This window comes from Nelumbo lutea, chromosome 1, assembly GCF_056320005.1.
Source record: "Nelumbo lutea isolate HS-2025 chromosome 1, American lotus-T2T, whole genome shotgun sequence".
NCBI lineage: Eukaryota > Viridiplantae > Streptophyta > Magnoliopsida > Proteales > Nelumbonaceae > Nelumbo > Nelumbo lutea.
The window spans coordinates 7,266,728-7,282,593 of record NC_142684.1 but is presented as its reverse complement, the minus strand read 5'-3'; the positions used below and the strand labels follow the sequence as shown (position 1 = coordinate 7,282,593).

Here is a 15,866-nt window from a genome sequence, read left to right as displayed (position 1 = left end):
ATTATTTGGCCTTCTCTTCTGCAGCAAGTCACAGGTATTATCTTCCCAAGAAAGATCTCCCAGCAAAGGGCCTTAATTTTTGGTGGGATTGGCTTGCTCCAAATCTCTTTTACCAGGAGGTTCAAACCCAATGTGGTAGGCTGAATTAGGTTATTGAAAAAAGACGCACAAGTGAAGATGCAATCGGTAGAAAGTGCCCAAACCCTTGTATCCTCTATACTTTGGTCTAGGAAAACAGAGTCTAGCTTGCCAAAAGGATAATCAAAGACCCACATGCCAACTTCCAAGTCCCTAAGACCCCTTCTGAACCAAAATCCCAGTTTATCCCTGAGGTATTGAAAGTCACAAATTTTGAAATGGGCTCAGATTTATAGCTATTTTTTCACTTGTTTGTTTTTTTCTCCTTTTTTTTTTGTTTTGTTTTTGGGAGCTGGGGGACAGAATTGTTAATTATTTGCATAAAAGAAGGCATGTAATCATCAAATATTATTCCTTTCTGTTTCTGTAAGGAGAAATTTGGTATTATTCACATTGATGAAAAGAAGATCATGCCAAAGGTGTTTAAAAGTTTAAAACATTGCAATTGTAGAAAAGAAATCCTTGAAAGGGTAAAATAAGATTGCTAGCTCTGAGGTACTCACCATTTCCCTGGAAGCTACCCCACCATCCATCACTACTCCTGTTAATATGCTTAGCCAAAGCCCTTGCTCCCTTTGTTAGGGTGCTACCTTTAACCTAAATGCAAGAAAGAAAACAAGAGTAAATAATAGAATATTCTAAAATCTAAAAATATCAGGGCCCTCAGATGTTCTAAGAAGCAGAAGCATAATCTTAATATTGCAACTATGAAATGACAGAAACATTCTTACATCATACTTTTCCTAGTAAAACAAGGAAATTACAACCTACAAGTCACTATGGCTACAAGAAAACATTGAAGATTTCAGTACTGATTAAAATGACTAGTACTATTATTAGTGGTACATGAAGAAGACAGCATAGACATAGCACATATATAGAAGGAATGCAGAGGATCCACCATTTGTAAGGGCGTAACTATTAGACAGCGTATGCCCTCAGCTCCAATAGGATACTGTATCCTAACATTATTATGAATAAAATCAGTTGACTTTTATTATGTATCAAGTAGTATGTGAGTATGTTCCTGTGAAATACACCTAAACTTAGCTGGCAATTTTTGACCCAACCCATTTGACCCACCCATCTTTCATGCGGACCAATATGGGTCGAGCAAGAAGAGGGTTAGGGTGGATTGGGTCAAGGGTACCCATAGGATCAGATTATGTCAGGGTTGAGGGGAAATTGGGAAAAGAGTTCAAATCTCCCAAGAGCTTTGTTTTAAATTTGAGAATCTCCCAAGGAGCTTTGTTCAACTATGCTCAGTCTGACAATGCCACCTTGTGCAATGGGACAACTATCCACAGCCACCACAGCAAAGAAGATATCATTGAAGCAGGCCCGTAGCTGAAAATCATTGATCTTCCCAATGATTCATGGTACCTGTTTGGGGATTCTCCATCAAGAAATCCACTGATTCGCTGATTGCCAGCAGTGGAGAAACTTAAAGCACCATCAAACGATGTTGTACATCTATTCCACCTCTCCATAGACAATGCCGACACTATCTGATCTGGATCAGCATAATTTCAGAGCTTGCGCCAAGAGTTTTAAAATAGTACTGGTTCACGAGATTTGGATCAACCAGTGCATTGATGATAGCCCACCACAACCAAAGATGATTACATTCTAACACAGCAAGCTCGTTCTTTTAATGGATTCAACTCTTTCCTAGAAGGCACTGCTGAGAGCTCAAGATGAACAACATAACAGCTCTAATAAGCACTAATTATTTATAACTTGAATTGATTTCCCCAGAGATGTTTGTAACTTTGCCCATATGTTAACTATGAGTGTCTCGGCCTGGTGGGTTCATGACTTGATGTGCTTCTGACTGAGTATCTGATCTGCTCCACCTCTCCGTCATTTAGTGTTCATGAAATAATGCTGTACAAATGTTGCCGGTGCTCTTTCTAGGCATCTTTTCATATTCATGCAGTTGAAGAGAGTGATGGAGCTGAAGTCCTCAAGCCCTTCACGATTTTCTGCATTTTTTTATCAATGTGTCTTTTTGCAAATTTATGCCAATTTTTGTGTTTTTCTTAATATTTGCATTGGGTTAGTGGGTCATATGGGTGGGTTAGGGTGGGTCAGGGTCAAGGTGGGTTGTGTTGTGACCCACTAACACCCAATAAATAGGGGTGACAAATGGGTCAGTGGGTCAATATGGGTGGGTTGGTAACCAACCCACCCATTTGCCACCCCTACCTAAGCTATACATTATATAAGACTTATGTAAGCTTGAATGATCTCAACTGATGGATGGACTTGAGGAGTATATCATGACAAAATTGACATTCTTGTACTGCTCATGACTGTGGAGCAGTTGGTCTCAGTTGCTAGGGTTGGACCCAAGGTACAAGGATAGGTGTTTATGAAACACTAAATAGGACCGTTACTAGTTTAGTCCTGGACATTGGAAAAGGGTGGATTATCTAGAAAGTTGCATGTGATTTCCCAACTTGATAATGATATTGCACTAAGTATCAGACAAGTTTAATTTCGACAACACCAACGGGTGAGATCTTTCCGGGGTCAAATACCTGGGCATATTGGAACAAATTAGAATGGTGCTTAAGTGAGTGATCATTGTGATAGGATTAGCCACTTTGCCAGACAAAGAGAATAACCCGATTTACACCCTCTTTGATAGAAACCAAAGACTGTTGGTGGTGGATTTTAGCTTGTTTTGGAATCGTGTTTGCAAAATCTATTTATATTAATAGATAGTTTACTTTGTAATGAGAGTTTGCAAATGGTTTTTTTTCTCAAGATCCAGCTGAGTAGAGTGTGACACTACATTTCGCAATTAGGAAAAAAGTCCTTCCCTGTCGACAGTATATTGATATTATTGGCCGAGAGATTTTGTACTAGTGTCAATTAGGCCCAAACCTGACGAAGATTTCTCAATTCAAATTAATGGACTTGGGCTCGTAGAATGAATGAATATCCAAGTGTTTAATGTGAGACATTATTGGGCCAATTTAAGGCCCAACATCACTAGTGGACACTTTTTTTTATCAGTAACAGAATCAAAATTTACTACTTAATGAAATAATGCATATACAAATCATGGGTAGTGTTGGCTACCTCCCTGAAAAACGAGAATAGCCTTAATATCTTTTAGTCTTACATCTGAGCCCAAAAACAGTGTTCCCTATTCACCCTTTGCTTTGCTAATTGGTCAGCTAGATCATTGGCAGATCTTGGAGTCCACTGAATTATCAACTACAAGTCCCTTGAAAAAATTCTAAATTTTTTAATTTCATTTCTGAAATACCAAGGAGTCTTCTCATTCTGTTTCAGCCAACTTATCACTATTTTGGAGTCTCCTTCAACTACCAGCTTTCTCGCCCCCCGTCTCCATGGTTTTCTGCATCCCAAAGAGCACTGCATTCAATTCTTCTGTAACAGAATCGCTCATTCCTATGGGGCCCGAGTACATACCCACAATAGCTCCACTTTCACTTCTTAAAACCCCTCCAATTCCATATGGGCCTGGATTCCCAAAGCTGCTTCCATCAAAATTTAGTTTCAGGAATTCTAACTCAGGGGGGTCCCACTAGTGGACACTTCACAATATTTGATATAGTAAATTCAGGCATAGTGGGCCCACAACTCCATGAGGTATAGACACTTCACTAATCAGAAAATGTTCTAATCAAATTAGGACTTGACTAGTTTGACTAGTCAATATCCTTGCTGAATTGATAAGTCCAATTGGATTGGAATATTGCTGGACTCTAGAAGGTACAAAACACCTTGGATCGTCCAGCCCTAGTACACTACACAATTGAGAGAAAATTGTGAGAAAAAATTCAGCAAAGAGGAGAGAAAACACCTAGTTTGACTTAGGGTTTTTCCTTCAAGCTTATGATTGCAACGTGAAGCTGAATATTGAAGAATACTTCAGCTTAAAGAGACCATTGTTTGAATATCAGAGACAAAAGCTGCTGTACATCACAAGGATTGGAGATCGATTCTAGTAGGTGCACCATCTTCATCTAGATCGAGTTAGTGAGAGACTAGAGGGGAGCTTAGGCGTGAACAACCACTTGGACAAGCTGCACCTGTGGCTTCTAATTGATCAGGTAAGAGACTTAGTTTCTCCTGGTTTTGGGTTTGATAAACAGTGATTATACTTCAGAAATCAATCCTACAACTAGAGTGAAACTTCTGGTTAAAAAACTGCTCATAACATGGCTGTATTGTGAATTCGGTATTTGCAAATTTTAGCTGGGAATTTTGCTCCTTATTCACCATCAGATGATGATTTTTTTTTTATCAATAACCAGAAATTTCATTAATAATAAAGAAGATATAAGAGAACATCCAGGAGAGAGATAAACTCTCTTAACTCTCTCCAAGATGATCAGATGGTGAATTTTTCAGTAACTACAAGGTTCACCCAGGTCATAATGTGGCTACAAGGTTCAAACGGGTCATAATTGACTCAGTCCAAATAAATGTGATCTGATCATGAGCCTTTTTCAATAACAACTCCTTATATTTATATTTACTAACTCATGAAATCTCAAGATTAGAAAATCCAAATGCATAAATGTTTGGACCAAGAAGTTTCATGATGTCAAAAAAAAAAAATCAAATGGTATGCCTAAATTCCCTACTTCCTTAGTATACCACCTATCCCTCAAGCGCCACCTATGTACCTCTAAATGACACCTAACCACTTAAGTGCTGCCTACTCCCTTGTTTTGGCAACACTAAATCCTTTAAATGTGACATAATTCCCTTAAATTGACACCTCCTAGCCCATGTGCTACCTCATGCTATGGTGTAGTGCCATCATGAAATAATTTTTATGCCATTCACAAAATTGCCAACATTGTCCATGTATGAGTTTTTCCTTTTGTGTCCCTTGAACATTTGTCCTTTAGTGTCCCATAGACTACAGCCCATTAATGGTCTTCAGGTGCAGCTTGTGACAACTCTGGCTGGGGCAGGTTGTTAAAAGTGACTATAAAGTGGTACAATAGCAGAGAAGGGTCCTTGGAGTTTTAGATTTATGCTTATAGAGGCCAAAGCAATGGCTGTATTTTTGAACAGCTCTTTCAAATGGATTCCACTGATGCATTGGTTGACTCCCTATCAAGAGAAGGCGTGGGTGATGGGAACAGACAAGGAGATACCTGGGCCAGAATGTGATTTTTAAGAATACGGGGTTCTTGCTGTTGTAGTTATTGTCGATAGTAAGCTGTACTGTATTGTCCCTTGCCGTTAGACTTCATAACATCAGGATTCTCTCCCTTCTATTATGACAATTAATAAAATTTTTTGGATTGTTAGTTACTGATCAAAGCAAAAAATAAAAAATCGGCATTAAGGATTTTTTTAAATATCCTAGATCTTATGGGAAACGATATATAGACAAATGCTTCTTATTGAAGGGTCTAGAACATATGGTGGCAGGCCAGAAAGGGCATGGATTGAAACAAAGTAATCACTTTTTACATTCTTTTTTCCCTTTTTCATCCAAAAATAATAGTAGTCGCTTTTCTCTAATGAAATGTTTTACATTTACCACAAAAAATGTAAGCAATATTTAAAGGAAAAATGAAAAAACAAACATTTCACTGAGTAACTAAATAGAAACCTCAACATATTGCAAGACAAGGATTTATAAATTATTTCTATTTTACATACATTTGGATTCTGAAGCATCATAAATGATGATAGGAGAGCTGATCTTGGTGGAGGAAGAGACTCTGGAAGTGTTCCTGCAGTATGCTTCAAACCCAGGAGGGTCCCAATGCCCTCATACCTCAATTCCTGAACAAAAGGCCAAAAAGTTACTTTGAAGTATGCTTACTTAAGGCATCAAAAGCTTATGCACTAGTTAGAAGGGTACATTCAAGGTCCATTTCTACCATCTAAATGAAATGACATATTCAGTGTCCTGTAACAATCTAATAACTTAGAACCTTTTACTCTGTCCATGCTTTAAGTATATTCCATGCTATCTGCATTTTAGTAGTCTACCTGAACAAGCAGTTCAGGCTAGTTGACATCACCTCTTCGCATTTAGAGGTCTTAGGTAGCTATGCAAGTTGGGCAGGGTAGAGGTCAACTCTAGCCCAACCCAAGATGTTGAACACCCAACCTGATGACATTGGGTTGGGTATGGATTGGCCTAATTTCTTCACGTTTTTTTTTTTTTTGCTTTAAAAATGTTTCTTAGACACAGAATTAGCTAATTAGGATTAACTAGCTTTAACATTGGTATATACACAGGAACAAAGTTATGGTACTTTAGGAGTACTAAGGTAATTGTGTTAGCAAGTTACACTAATAAATCTTAGTGTCTAAGCTTAAAATGATGTTAGTAAGGCATATTTATACAATATTTTATAGTTTATACATGCACTTAAGAATAGACATATTGGATTTGGATTTAATTGGGTTGCCAGAGGCCCCATCCCTAATCAAACCTGAAGCTATGTTCTATGTCAACCCTAACCTACAACTAAACCCAACTTTTTTGGGTTGAGCTTTGCTAACCTGGCCCAAGTTGCACCCTTAGTTTTAGGATCCAAGGAGTTCCTGAATTTGATGATAGCCAACTTATCTTCGAATTGTTTCAATTTGTCAAGAGGACCATTCATTTATCCACAGAAAATGTCACAGCAATATCCAATCAAGTTAAATATTCCCTTGAGATCTCTAGGTAGGTCCATGATTTTTTTTTTTTATATATGTAAAAGATTCTTTAAAATTTCATTAAATCAGGAAAGATAAGCAACTGTTACAAGCTTCCCCAATGGAGGCATGAGATGCAGCCTCACTCATAAAGAAAAGACAGCACAAGAATTACAAATGAGTGCAAACAGTTCAGCCCTTGTAGTCTCTCCATTCCCCACTGGTCCTGAAAAAAAAATGCTATTAGATTCCCTTCCCTATCTCTTATGACTCCTCCAATTTCAGAGAAGGACCTGGATTGCCTTGGCTACTTCCATCAAAATTTAATTTCAAAAAACCTTCACTGGGAGGTGCCCATAACAACCTTGTTTTTGTCTTTTGTACTGAACTAGAAGACACTGATAACCAGTTCCTCCAAATATCATCAAAGGAGAATTGTCTAAAGAGATCCAAGGTTAACAGCCGAAGTATAACTCTGGTCAAAACACAACCCATAATTTCTTGTTTGCTTCCCCGCTTCTCTTGGAAAATCCTAGCATTTCTTTTCCTCCCATAAGGTCCAAATCACTGCTGCTCTTTTGCATCTCCACATTGTGCTTCCCCTTTTCTTTGGCCATGAAAAGGTAGCTGCTCCATTGGCATGTTAGGCCTGCACTCAAACAAAGAGAAAAATCACTCCCAAATAGACCTTTAGGACTTGGACACCAAACCCTCCTGTTTGGTTTAGGAGGCTCTAAATAGACTCTTTCAAGAAGCAACAACAACTCTGACAGACAGGTGACTTCTTCATCCCTCAATTCCCTTCAAAACCCAAAACCCCAATTATGACCCAGAGGCAAAATAGGAGGTGTTAGAAAAATTGAGATACTCTCATTTTTATACAAGGAGATGGAATACAAAGAAGGAAACAAGTCCTTTAGAGGCTGGTCCCCCAACCAGATGTCTTCCCAGAAGCAAATTAAGTTACCTAAACAAACATCATACCTGAAAAACCTAAGGAAATGAGGAAGAATGTTGTGGGTTGCTTCCCAAGGTGCTGCCTAAGTAGCCCGAATTGATACACCAGCATCCCAACCACTCTCCAATCTCCCATGAATACTGCCCACCATCTCATGCCACAAGCTATCCCTCTATAAAGGCCATCTCCATAACCACTTCCCTAATAGAAGCCATATTCTTCTTTCTCACATTCCAAATTCCTAAGCCACCCTCTTTCTTGCTTTTGCACACAATCTCCCATTTAACTAAGTGATCTTCTTTAGATTCTCCTGGCTCCCAAAGAGAATCCCTCATGATTTTTTCTAAATTCTTTGCTTCCCTTGGTGGAATCCTAAACACAAAGAGGAAGTAGATTGGTAGGTTAGCCAAAGTTGATCTTATTAGAGTGATCCAACCTCCCAATGAAATATAATTCATTTTCCAAGCCACCAATCTCTTCCCACATCTTTCTACAATTGGGTTCTAAAATCTACTTTCCTCATGTTGACCCCTACTACACAACTCTTACCTAAGTTGATTTTCAGATTTGAAATCCCTCCAAACTTCTTGACCAATTCTTTTAATCTCCTTGTTGAAGATTAATCAGTTTTATGATGTTTTTCTGAGTAGATGTTTTATATTAGTTGTTAGATAGGAGGTGGGGACCACAGTAGTTATGTGAGTCCAAATTTTATTATGCTTTTGAGTGTTATATATGCTGTTTTATGTTTTGCCGCCCTATAAGGGTATAGTTGTCTTTGTACTGTTCTATTATTTTTAGTATAAATAATATGTGAAGGGGGCGGCCAGATTATTGCTCTCTTTTCTTTTCAACTTCTCTTCTTCTCTTCTTCTCTTCTTCTCCTCCTCTCTTCAAGAAACTACTTTTCTTTCATATTTTTTAATTCAGCAGATTTCCACTTGGTATCAGAGCATCGACTAGGGTTTCTTGAAGCATTCTCATGCAGCCCTAGATCAGCCAACTGCTTGAAGTAGTAAAGGGCTGATCAATCTGCTATAGATTGCCCAGTTCTTGGATTTTTTGGTGGGATCTAGTCATCAGGACGGTGATCTACTATTCGACATCAAAATTAGGAAGAACTGGAGTACAGGGAAGAGTCCCAGAAAAGTTGGACTCTTTGTTTTTTATCTGATCTTGGGTGCCTAGGTAGTGTTAGTTTTCTTTTGATTTTCTGAAGAGGGCGGTTTGATTTCTGGAATTTTCTGAGCCTCCCGGAGTGACCGATTCACTCTTCTCTTTGTTGGGAGGTGTGGGGAGGAGAGAGATTTCTCTCCAGCTAGGGTTTTCTTCTTACGAAAGGGTTGCTTTCTGTGTGTGTAATATTAAATTATTTTTTGAAGGACTCCAATCTTTTTTTTCTTACTGTTGAACTGTTTGAAGTAAGTTGGAGAGTTGGAATATTGAGATGAAATCTACCGGTACTGTGGGACTGGGTGTTGGAGGTAGTAGTGATATTTTTGGGTCTGGGATCATTACTACAATAAAACTTGAAGGTACAAATTATTTGGAGTGGGCACAATCGGCTAAGATGGCTATTGGTGCCCGTGGAAAATTAGGGTATCTCACTGGGGAGGAGAGGAAACCTAATACAGACTCTTCCCGATGGGTGCAGGAGAATTGCATGGTAATGTCCTAGCTGTGTAATTCTATGTTACCTCATATTGCAAAAAATTTCCTATGGGCTAATACTGCCAAGGAGATTTGGGATGGAGTGACTGAAACCTACTCTAAAAAGCAAAATGAAGCCAGAGCCTATCAGCTAAGAAATCAAGTGATAAGTATGAAACAGGGAGAAAGACCTCTTGCTGTGTATTTCTCAATGCTGAAAACCCTATGACAGGAAATAGATCATTTAGAAACTGTTGTATGGGAAAGTGTAAATGATGCAGCAACTTATCACAGACTAGTAGAGAGGAATAGGGTTTTTGAGTTCTTGGTAGGGCTAAACCCTGAATTTGACATTACTAGGCAGCATATTCTTTCTAGGGAGGGTGTGACACTCTCTCAGGCCTATGCCTTTGTCTCTGGAAAGGAGAGTAGGAGGAATGTAATGCTGAGACAGCCTGGGATTGACCAGTCGACTATGGTTGGTACAACAAAACCTAAGTCGAATGGGGACAGGGGGAGTAGTGAAACTAGAAGGGAAGATAAGGACTTGGTGTGTGATTATTGCAAGAAGCCTAAGCATACCAGGGACACTTGTTGGAAGCTTTATCCAAATCTTATGCCTGCTCAGATAAGAAACAAGAAGGGAAATGCAAATGTAGCCACTATATGAGACTCTTCAGCCCCTCTTTCCCAAACTGGTTGGGAATCCATTGCGGTAGCAACAATGAGAACAGAATTGGAGAAGTTTGGACAGCTTATGAGTAAGAAAGATTCACCTAGCTCTAGCCTTCCAGATGGATAGCAGAATGCAGGAGCCAACTACACCACTTCCTTTGCACATACAGGTAGTTCATATGCAACTGCAAATCTTGCATCCACTTCAGGCAAAGAGGGACCTCCCTGGATTATAGACTCAAGAGCATCTGAGCACATGACTAATGCCCCTACCCTTTTTCAGTTCCTATCAGTTGTGCTCTAGTAGAGACAAAGTCTCTACAGCGGATGGTTCACATATGCCCATTGCTGGGAAGGGGACAGTTAGAGTGACCAATGATATAACTTTGTCTTATGTTTTACATGTCCCTAGACTTCATACCAACCTACTGTCAGTTAGTTCTTTGTCAAAAAAATTGAATTGTTCCATGACCTTTCTTCCTGGTAATTGTGTTTTGTAGGATTTGGAGTCAGAGAAGATGATTGGGAGTGGTCGTGAGGTGAATGGAATCTACCTTCTGGATGAGATTCCAAGACATCAGGGCCATCATGTTAGCAGCAGCAGAAGTAGTGGGTCAAAGTCAGTGAACCAGGATTATGCTTTGGCACAATCGCTTGGGACATCTTTCTTTTAGCTCTTTGAAATGTCTTTTCTCAAAGTTGTTTGAGTTTGTTCAGTTATCTACTTTGGAGTGTGAGAGTTGTCAGTTAAGAAAGTATTGTAGACAGTCTTTCAAACCTAGTAATAAAAGAAGTAATTCTGCTTTTAATATTGTTCACACTGATATATGGAGGGCATATCATATCCCTTCCATGGGAGGTTTCCATTACTTTCTCTTGTTTGTGGATGATTATACACGATATTCTTGGATATATTTGATGAGATCACGTGATGAGATTCCTAACTTGGCACAATAATTCCATCAGATGGTTCTTACAAAATTTGGAGTGAGAACTAAGGCTTTTAGATCAAATAATGCCAGAGAGTACTTTGAGAAGGACCTGACCACGTATCTCTTAGAACATGGTGTAGTTCATCAGAGCAGTTGTGCATATACACCGCAACAGAATGGAGTTGCTGAGAAGAAAAACAAACACATTGTGGAGGTGGCAAGGAGTCTTATGGTGTGTGCTTCAGTTCCTGTGCAGTTCTGGGGAAATGCAGTTCTTACAGCCATGCACTTGATTAACCGTGTTCCTTCACGGACTTTGGGGTTTAAGGTGCCATTTAGTCTCCTTTTTCCAGATGGGGAGATATTTCATATACCTCTGAAGGTTTTTGGCTTTGTTTCCTTTGTTCACATTCTTGGCCCTTATCACAAGAAATTGGATCCTAAGGCCAAGAAATGTGTTTTTCTTGGGTATGCTCAGAACCAAATTGTTGTTATGACCCAGTGTTGAGGAGCAGATTTTTCACTATGGATGTTACCTTCTTTGAATCCACCTTCTTCTCGAGTGGTTCTCCTCAGGGGGAGAGTTTTGGGGAGGAGAGCTTACAATCTGTTCCTCTCCCTGTTTTTGTGGTGCCTCCATCAGTTCAGCCAGCACCTCCATCAGTTCAGCCAGCACCTGCATCAGTTCAGCCAGCACCTGCACCTCCAGTTCCATTACCTGAGCCACTACGAGCAGCCTCACAAAAATATCAACACCGGCATATGATGGTTGACTCCACACATCCTCAACCCACACCACTCTCTGTTAGTCCTTCTAAAACTCTAGATTTGACAGATATAGTTCCAGGTATTCCTCTTGAGCCTGAGCCTATTATATTTTCTGATGATAATATTCCTGTCCCTAACACCATTATTGCAGCTGATCCCACTGACCTTGATCTTCCCATTGCACTTCGTAAGGGGAAAAGAAAGTGTACAGCCCACTGCATTTCATACCATCTTTCCTACAGTGCCTTATCACCCTCCTACTGTGCTTTTCTTTCTTCCCTGGATTTTGTGTCTATACCCAGGAACGTTACTGAGGCTTTCTCCAAACCTGAGTAGAAAACAACCATGCAAGATGAGGTGGATGCTTTGGTCAAAAACCAAACTTGGGAAATAGTTGATCTCCCCCCAAACAAGGAGACAGTTGGATGTAGATGGGTATTCACAATGAAGCATAAGGCCGATGGCAAAATAGGAAGGTACAAGGCAAGGTTGGTAGCAAAAGGGTATACTCAGACCTATGGTATTGATTATTTGGAAACCTTTGCACCCATAGCTAAGATGAGTTCAGTTCGAATCCTTTTATCTCTAGTAGTCACCTATTCATGACCCTTGTTCCAGCTTGATGTCAAAAATGCCTTCCTCAATGGTGATTTACAAGATGAGGTATATATGGACATTCCAGCAGGCTTTTATGAAAATGTTGGTAAAGGAAATGTGTGCAGACTCAGAAAATCTTTGTATGGACTGAAACAGTCACCTAGGACTTGGTTTGACAGATTCAGAGGGGCACTCATCCGTTTTGGATATACCAAGACAGTCTGATCACACCCTCTTTGTGAAGAGGAGGGGTGCTCTGGTGTCAATTCTGATTGTGAATGCGGATGATATAGTGGTGACAAGAAATGATCTGGAGGAGATTGATGATCTCAAAAAATCATTGCAACAAGAATTTGAGATCAAAGATCTTGGTGAGCTCAAATACTTCCTAGGGATTGAAGTTGCAAGATCCAAGCATGGGATCTTCATTTCACAGAGAAAGTATGCACTTGACCTACTACGGGAGACTGGGAAGCTGGGGACCAAACCAACAGACACTCCTATTGATCCAAATCACAAAATTAATGGTGTGGATGGTGAGTTGGTAAAGGATGTGGGGAGATATCAAAGGATGGTGGACCGATTGTTGTATTTGTGCATGACACGACCAGATATTTTTTATACTGTCAGTGTTGTGAGTCAGTACATGCATGCACCTCGGGTTCAGCACTGGGAAGCTATTGAGAGAATACTTGCATATCTAAAAAAGCACCCTGGCAAAGGCATTCTTTTCTCAAATCATGAGAATCTGAAGCTAGAATCCTATACAGATGCAGACTAGGCGGGATGCTTAGATTACAGGTCTACATCAAGAGTGTGTACCTTTGTAGGTGGAAACTTGATCTCCTGGAAGAGTAAGAAGCAAGTGGTTGTGGCAAGATCAAGTGCAGAGGCTGAGTATAGATCCATGGCTCATGGTGCCTCAGAACTTCTTTGGGTTAGATCTCTTTTGAGTGAGATTGGGGTGAAAGTAGAGGAACCTATGATGTTATATTGTGACAATCAGGCTGCAAACAATATTGCCTACGATTCAATTCAGCATGATAGGACAAAACACATTGAAGCTAATAGCCACTTTATAAGAGAAAGGGTAACAACCGGAGAAGTTTGTTTGCCTTATGTCTCTTCAGAGTTGCAGCTGGCTGATGTTCTCACCAAAGGAGTGGCAAAGAACAAGCTTGAACATGATCTACACAAGTTGTGAATGTGTGACATTTACTCCCAATTTGAGGGGGATTATTGAAGATTAATCAGTTTTATGATGTTTTTCTGAGTAGATGTTTTATGTTAGTTGTTAGATAGGAGGTGGGGACCACAGTAGTTATGTGAATCCAAATTTTGTTATGCTTTTGAGTGTTATATATGCTGTTTTATGTTTTGCCGCCCTATAAGGGCATAGTTGTCTTTGTACTATTCTATTATTTTTAGTATAAATAATAAGTGAAGGGGGCCGCCAGATTATTGCTCTCTTTTCTTTTCAACTTCTCTTCTTCTCCTTCTCTCTTCAAGAAACTACTTTTCTTCCATATTTTTTAATTCAGCAGATTTCTACTCTCCTCACCCTCCTAATATCACTCCCTTCACAAAAAATTATGATGTCGTCAGTAGAGCCATGATTTGTTGGTTATACTCCATTGATGTGTGCCATATGTATTAATATTTTGTCTAGGTTAAAATAATGGATGTGGGACCCAAATATGCTGCATGGATCTGGGGCCCCTCATATAACATGCACCATGTTATAGATTAGGCTATCTGGTGGGACCCACTAGGTAGATTTGCTGGCCAAAAATTAACATTGCACCAATTTTACTTAAATAAATGTTGGGAAAAAGTTTCTTCTAAAGTCACCCATATATGGGTCTTCTGTCCCTATACTGAAGATGCTTCCTTTTGTTAATGGACAGTATTTAAAGGCTAGATATGTCTAATAGAAAGGCTAGTAGTGAAAGGATTCAAGCTCACATTGGCCAATAGAAGAAGTAGAAAGAATTTTATCTCTAAATTGGAATTGGATGGTGAGATTATCACTCAACAAGGTAATATAGTTGGGACTTTGGTGGGACATTTCAAATCCATCTTGAGAGAGCCCTTAAATAGCAAAGTGTGGGTTGAAGGATTGAATTGGCCTAGTTTGTTAGATGAATTTAAGGTGTGAACTGAAAGGAAATTTGAATTGGAGGAAATTAAGGAGGCAGTATGTTCTATGGATGGGTCTAAAGCCCTTTGCAAGATGGTTTCATGATGGCATTCTATCAAAGACTGTTGGGACATATTAACATCTAATCTTCTAGAAGTCTTTAATAAATTCTTTAGGAGATGTGTGATAAACCCGGGACTAAATGCAACGCTCATTGCCTCGGTTCCTAAAAGGAATGGAGCTACTCATCCAAAGGACTTTAGACCTATCAGCTTGGTCAATAGCTTGTAAAAAATAATAGCTAAAGTCCTCTCTTTGAGGATTAGGCAAGTCCTTCCTTCCATCATTTTGTCTAATCAAGAAGCTTTTGGGCAAAATAGACAAATCACTAATGAATGTGGGTGGGCATGACTAAGCAGCTGAGGGCGAAAAAGGTGATAAGTTTTAAAAACTGATACCCCCACCCTGTTAAAGGAGAGGAAGAGATTTGGGAGTGGGTGGTATAGGTGGCAGAATTTTCACATCTCTAGGCACTCAAGTTTGGACCTACAATGGTCCCATTGGAGAGGCTGAAGCTGTTGAAGCGGAGGTACAGGCCTTGCTGACAGTAGGGATGCATATGGATCAAATCGGATTTGAATCAGGGCATATCTGAATCTGATCTGACACTGTTCATGCTGGATCTGATTCGATCTAAAGATTTAATCGGATCTGATAGGCCTCGATTTGAATTTGAATCCTATCGGCAAGTTGGATCTTCGGATCTGATCCGATCCGACTTTTTTTCTTTATAAATTATTAAATTATTAAAAGAAAAATAAAATATACCAATTTAAATAAAGAAACAAACAAAAATACAAGTATTTTTTTAATTATTTTCATCATATATATACATGTTTTTTAAAAAAATAATAAATAATATAACAAATTTATAAAAATACAATATAAACAATATATTTATAAATAAATAAATAACATATATATATGTATTATATATATTTACATTCATAAATTTATAACATATATCAGATTGGATTGGGGGTGATCCGAATTCGACCAAATAGGATCGGATCATGATCCGATCCATTTGCACCCCTAGCTGACAGGGCTGAGATGTGTAAAATCCTTGAACATCTCTTCGGTTGTGATGGAAGGTGATTCAAAGTTGGTCATAAGCTGGATGTTAAATCAGCAGGAGGGAAATCAGGGTTATTCAATCTGAGATCCATTGTGTCTTCAGGTGGATTTCAAGGAACTTGAACTCAGTAGCAGATGCTCTTGCGAAATCTGAGGTGGGCAGGGACTTTTTGTACGGCAATATAGAGCTTCCTCTTTAATGGGTTGGGAAGGC

General features: G+C 39.2%; 1 protein-coding gene across 10 annotated transcripts in view; it reads right to left on the bottom strand.

Moving 5' to 3' along the window:
- LOC148873373 (uncharacterized) overlaps positions 1–15,866 on the bottom strand; it is a 69,981-nt gene that overhangs the window by 14,314 nt on the left and 39,801 nt on the right. For all 10 annotated transcript variants that reach the window (XM_088963893.1, XM_088963895.1, XM_088963897.1 and 7 more), the window contains exons 8-9: positions 5,803–5,928; positions 642–735 (exon numbers count right to left, since the gene is read on the bottom strand). In XM_088963893.1, coding sequence (XP_088820019.1) covers positions 642–735; positions 5,803–5,928 — 220 coding nt within the window. The remainder of the gene's footprint in view (positions 1–641; positions 736–5,802; positions 5,929–15,866) is intronic.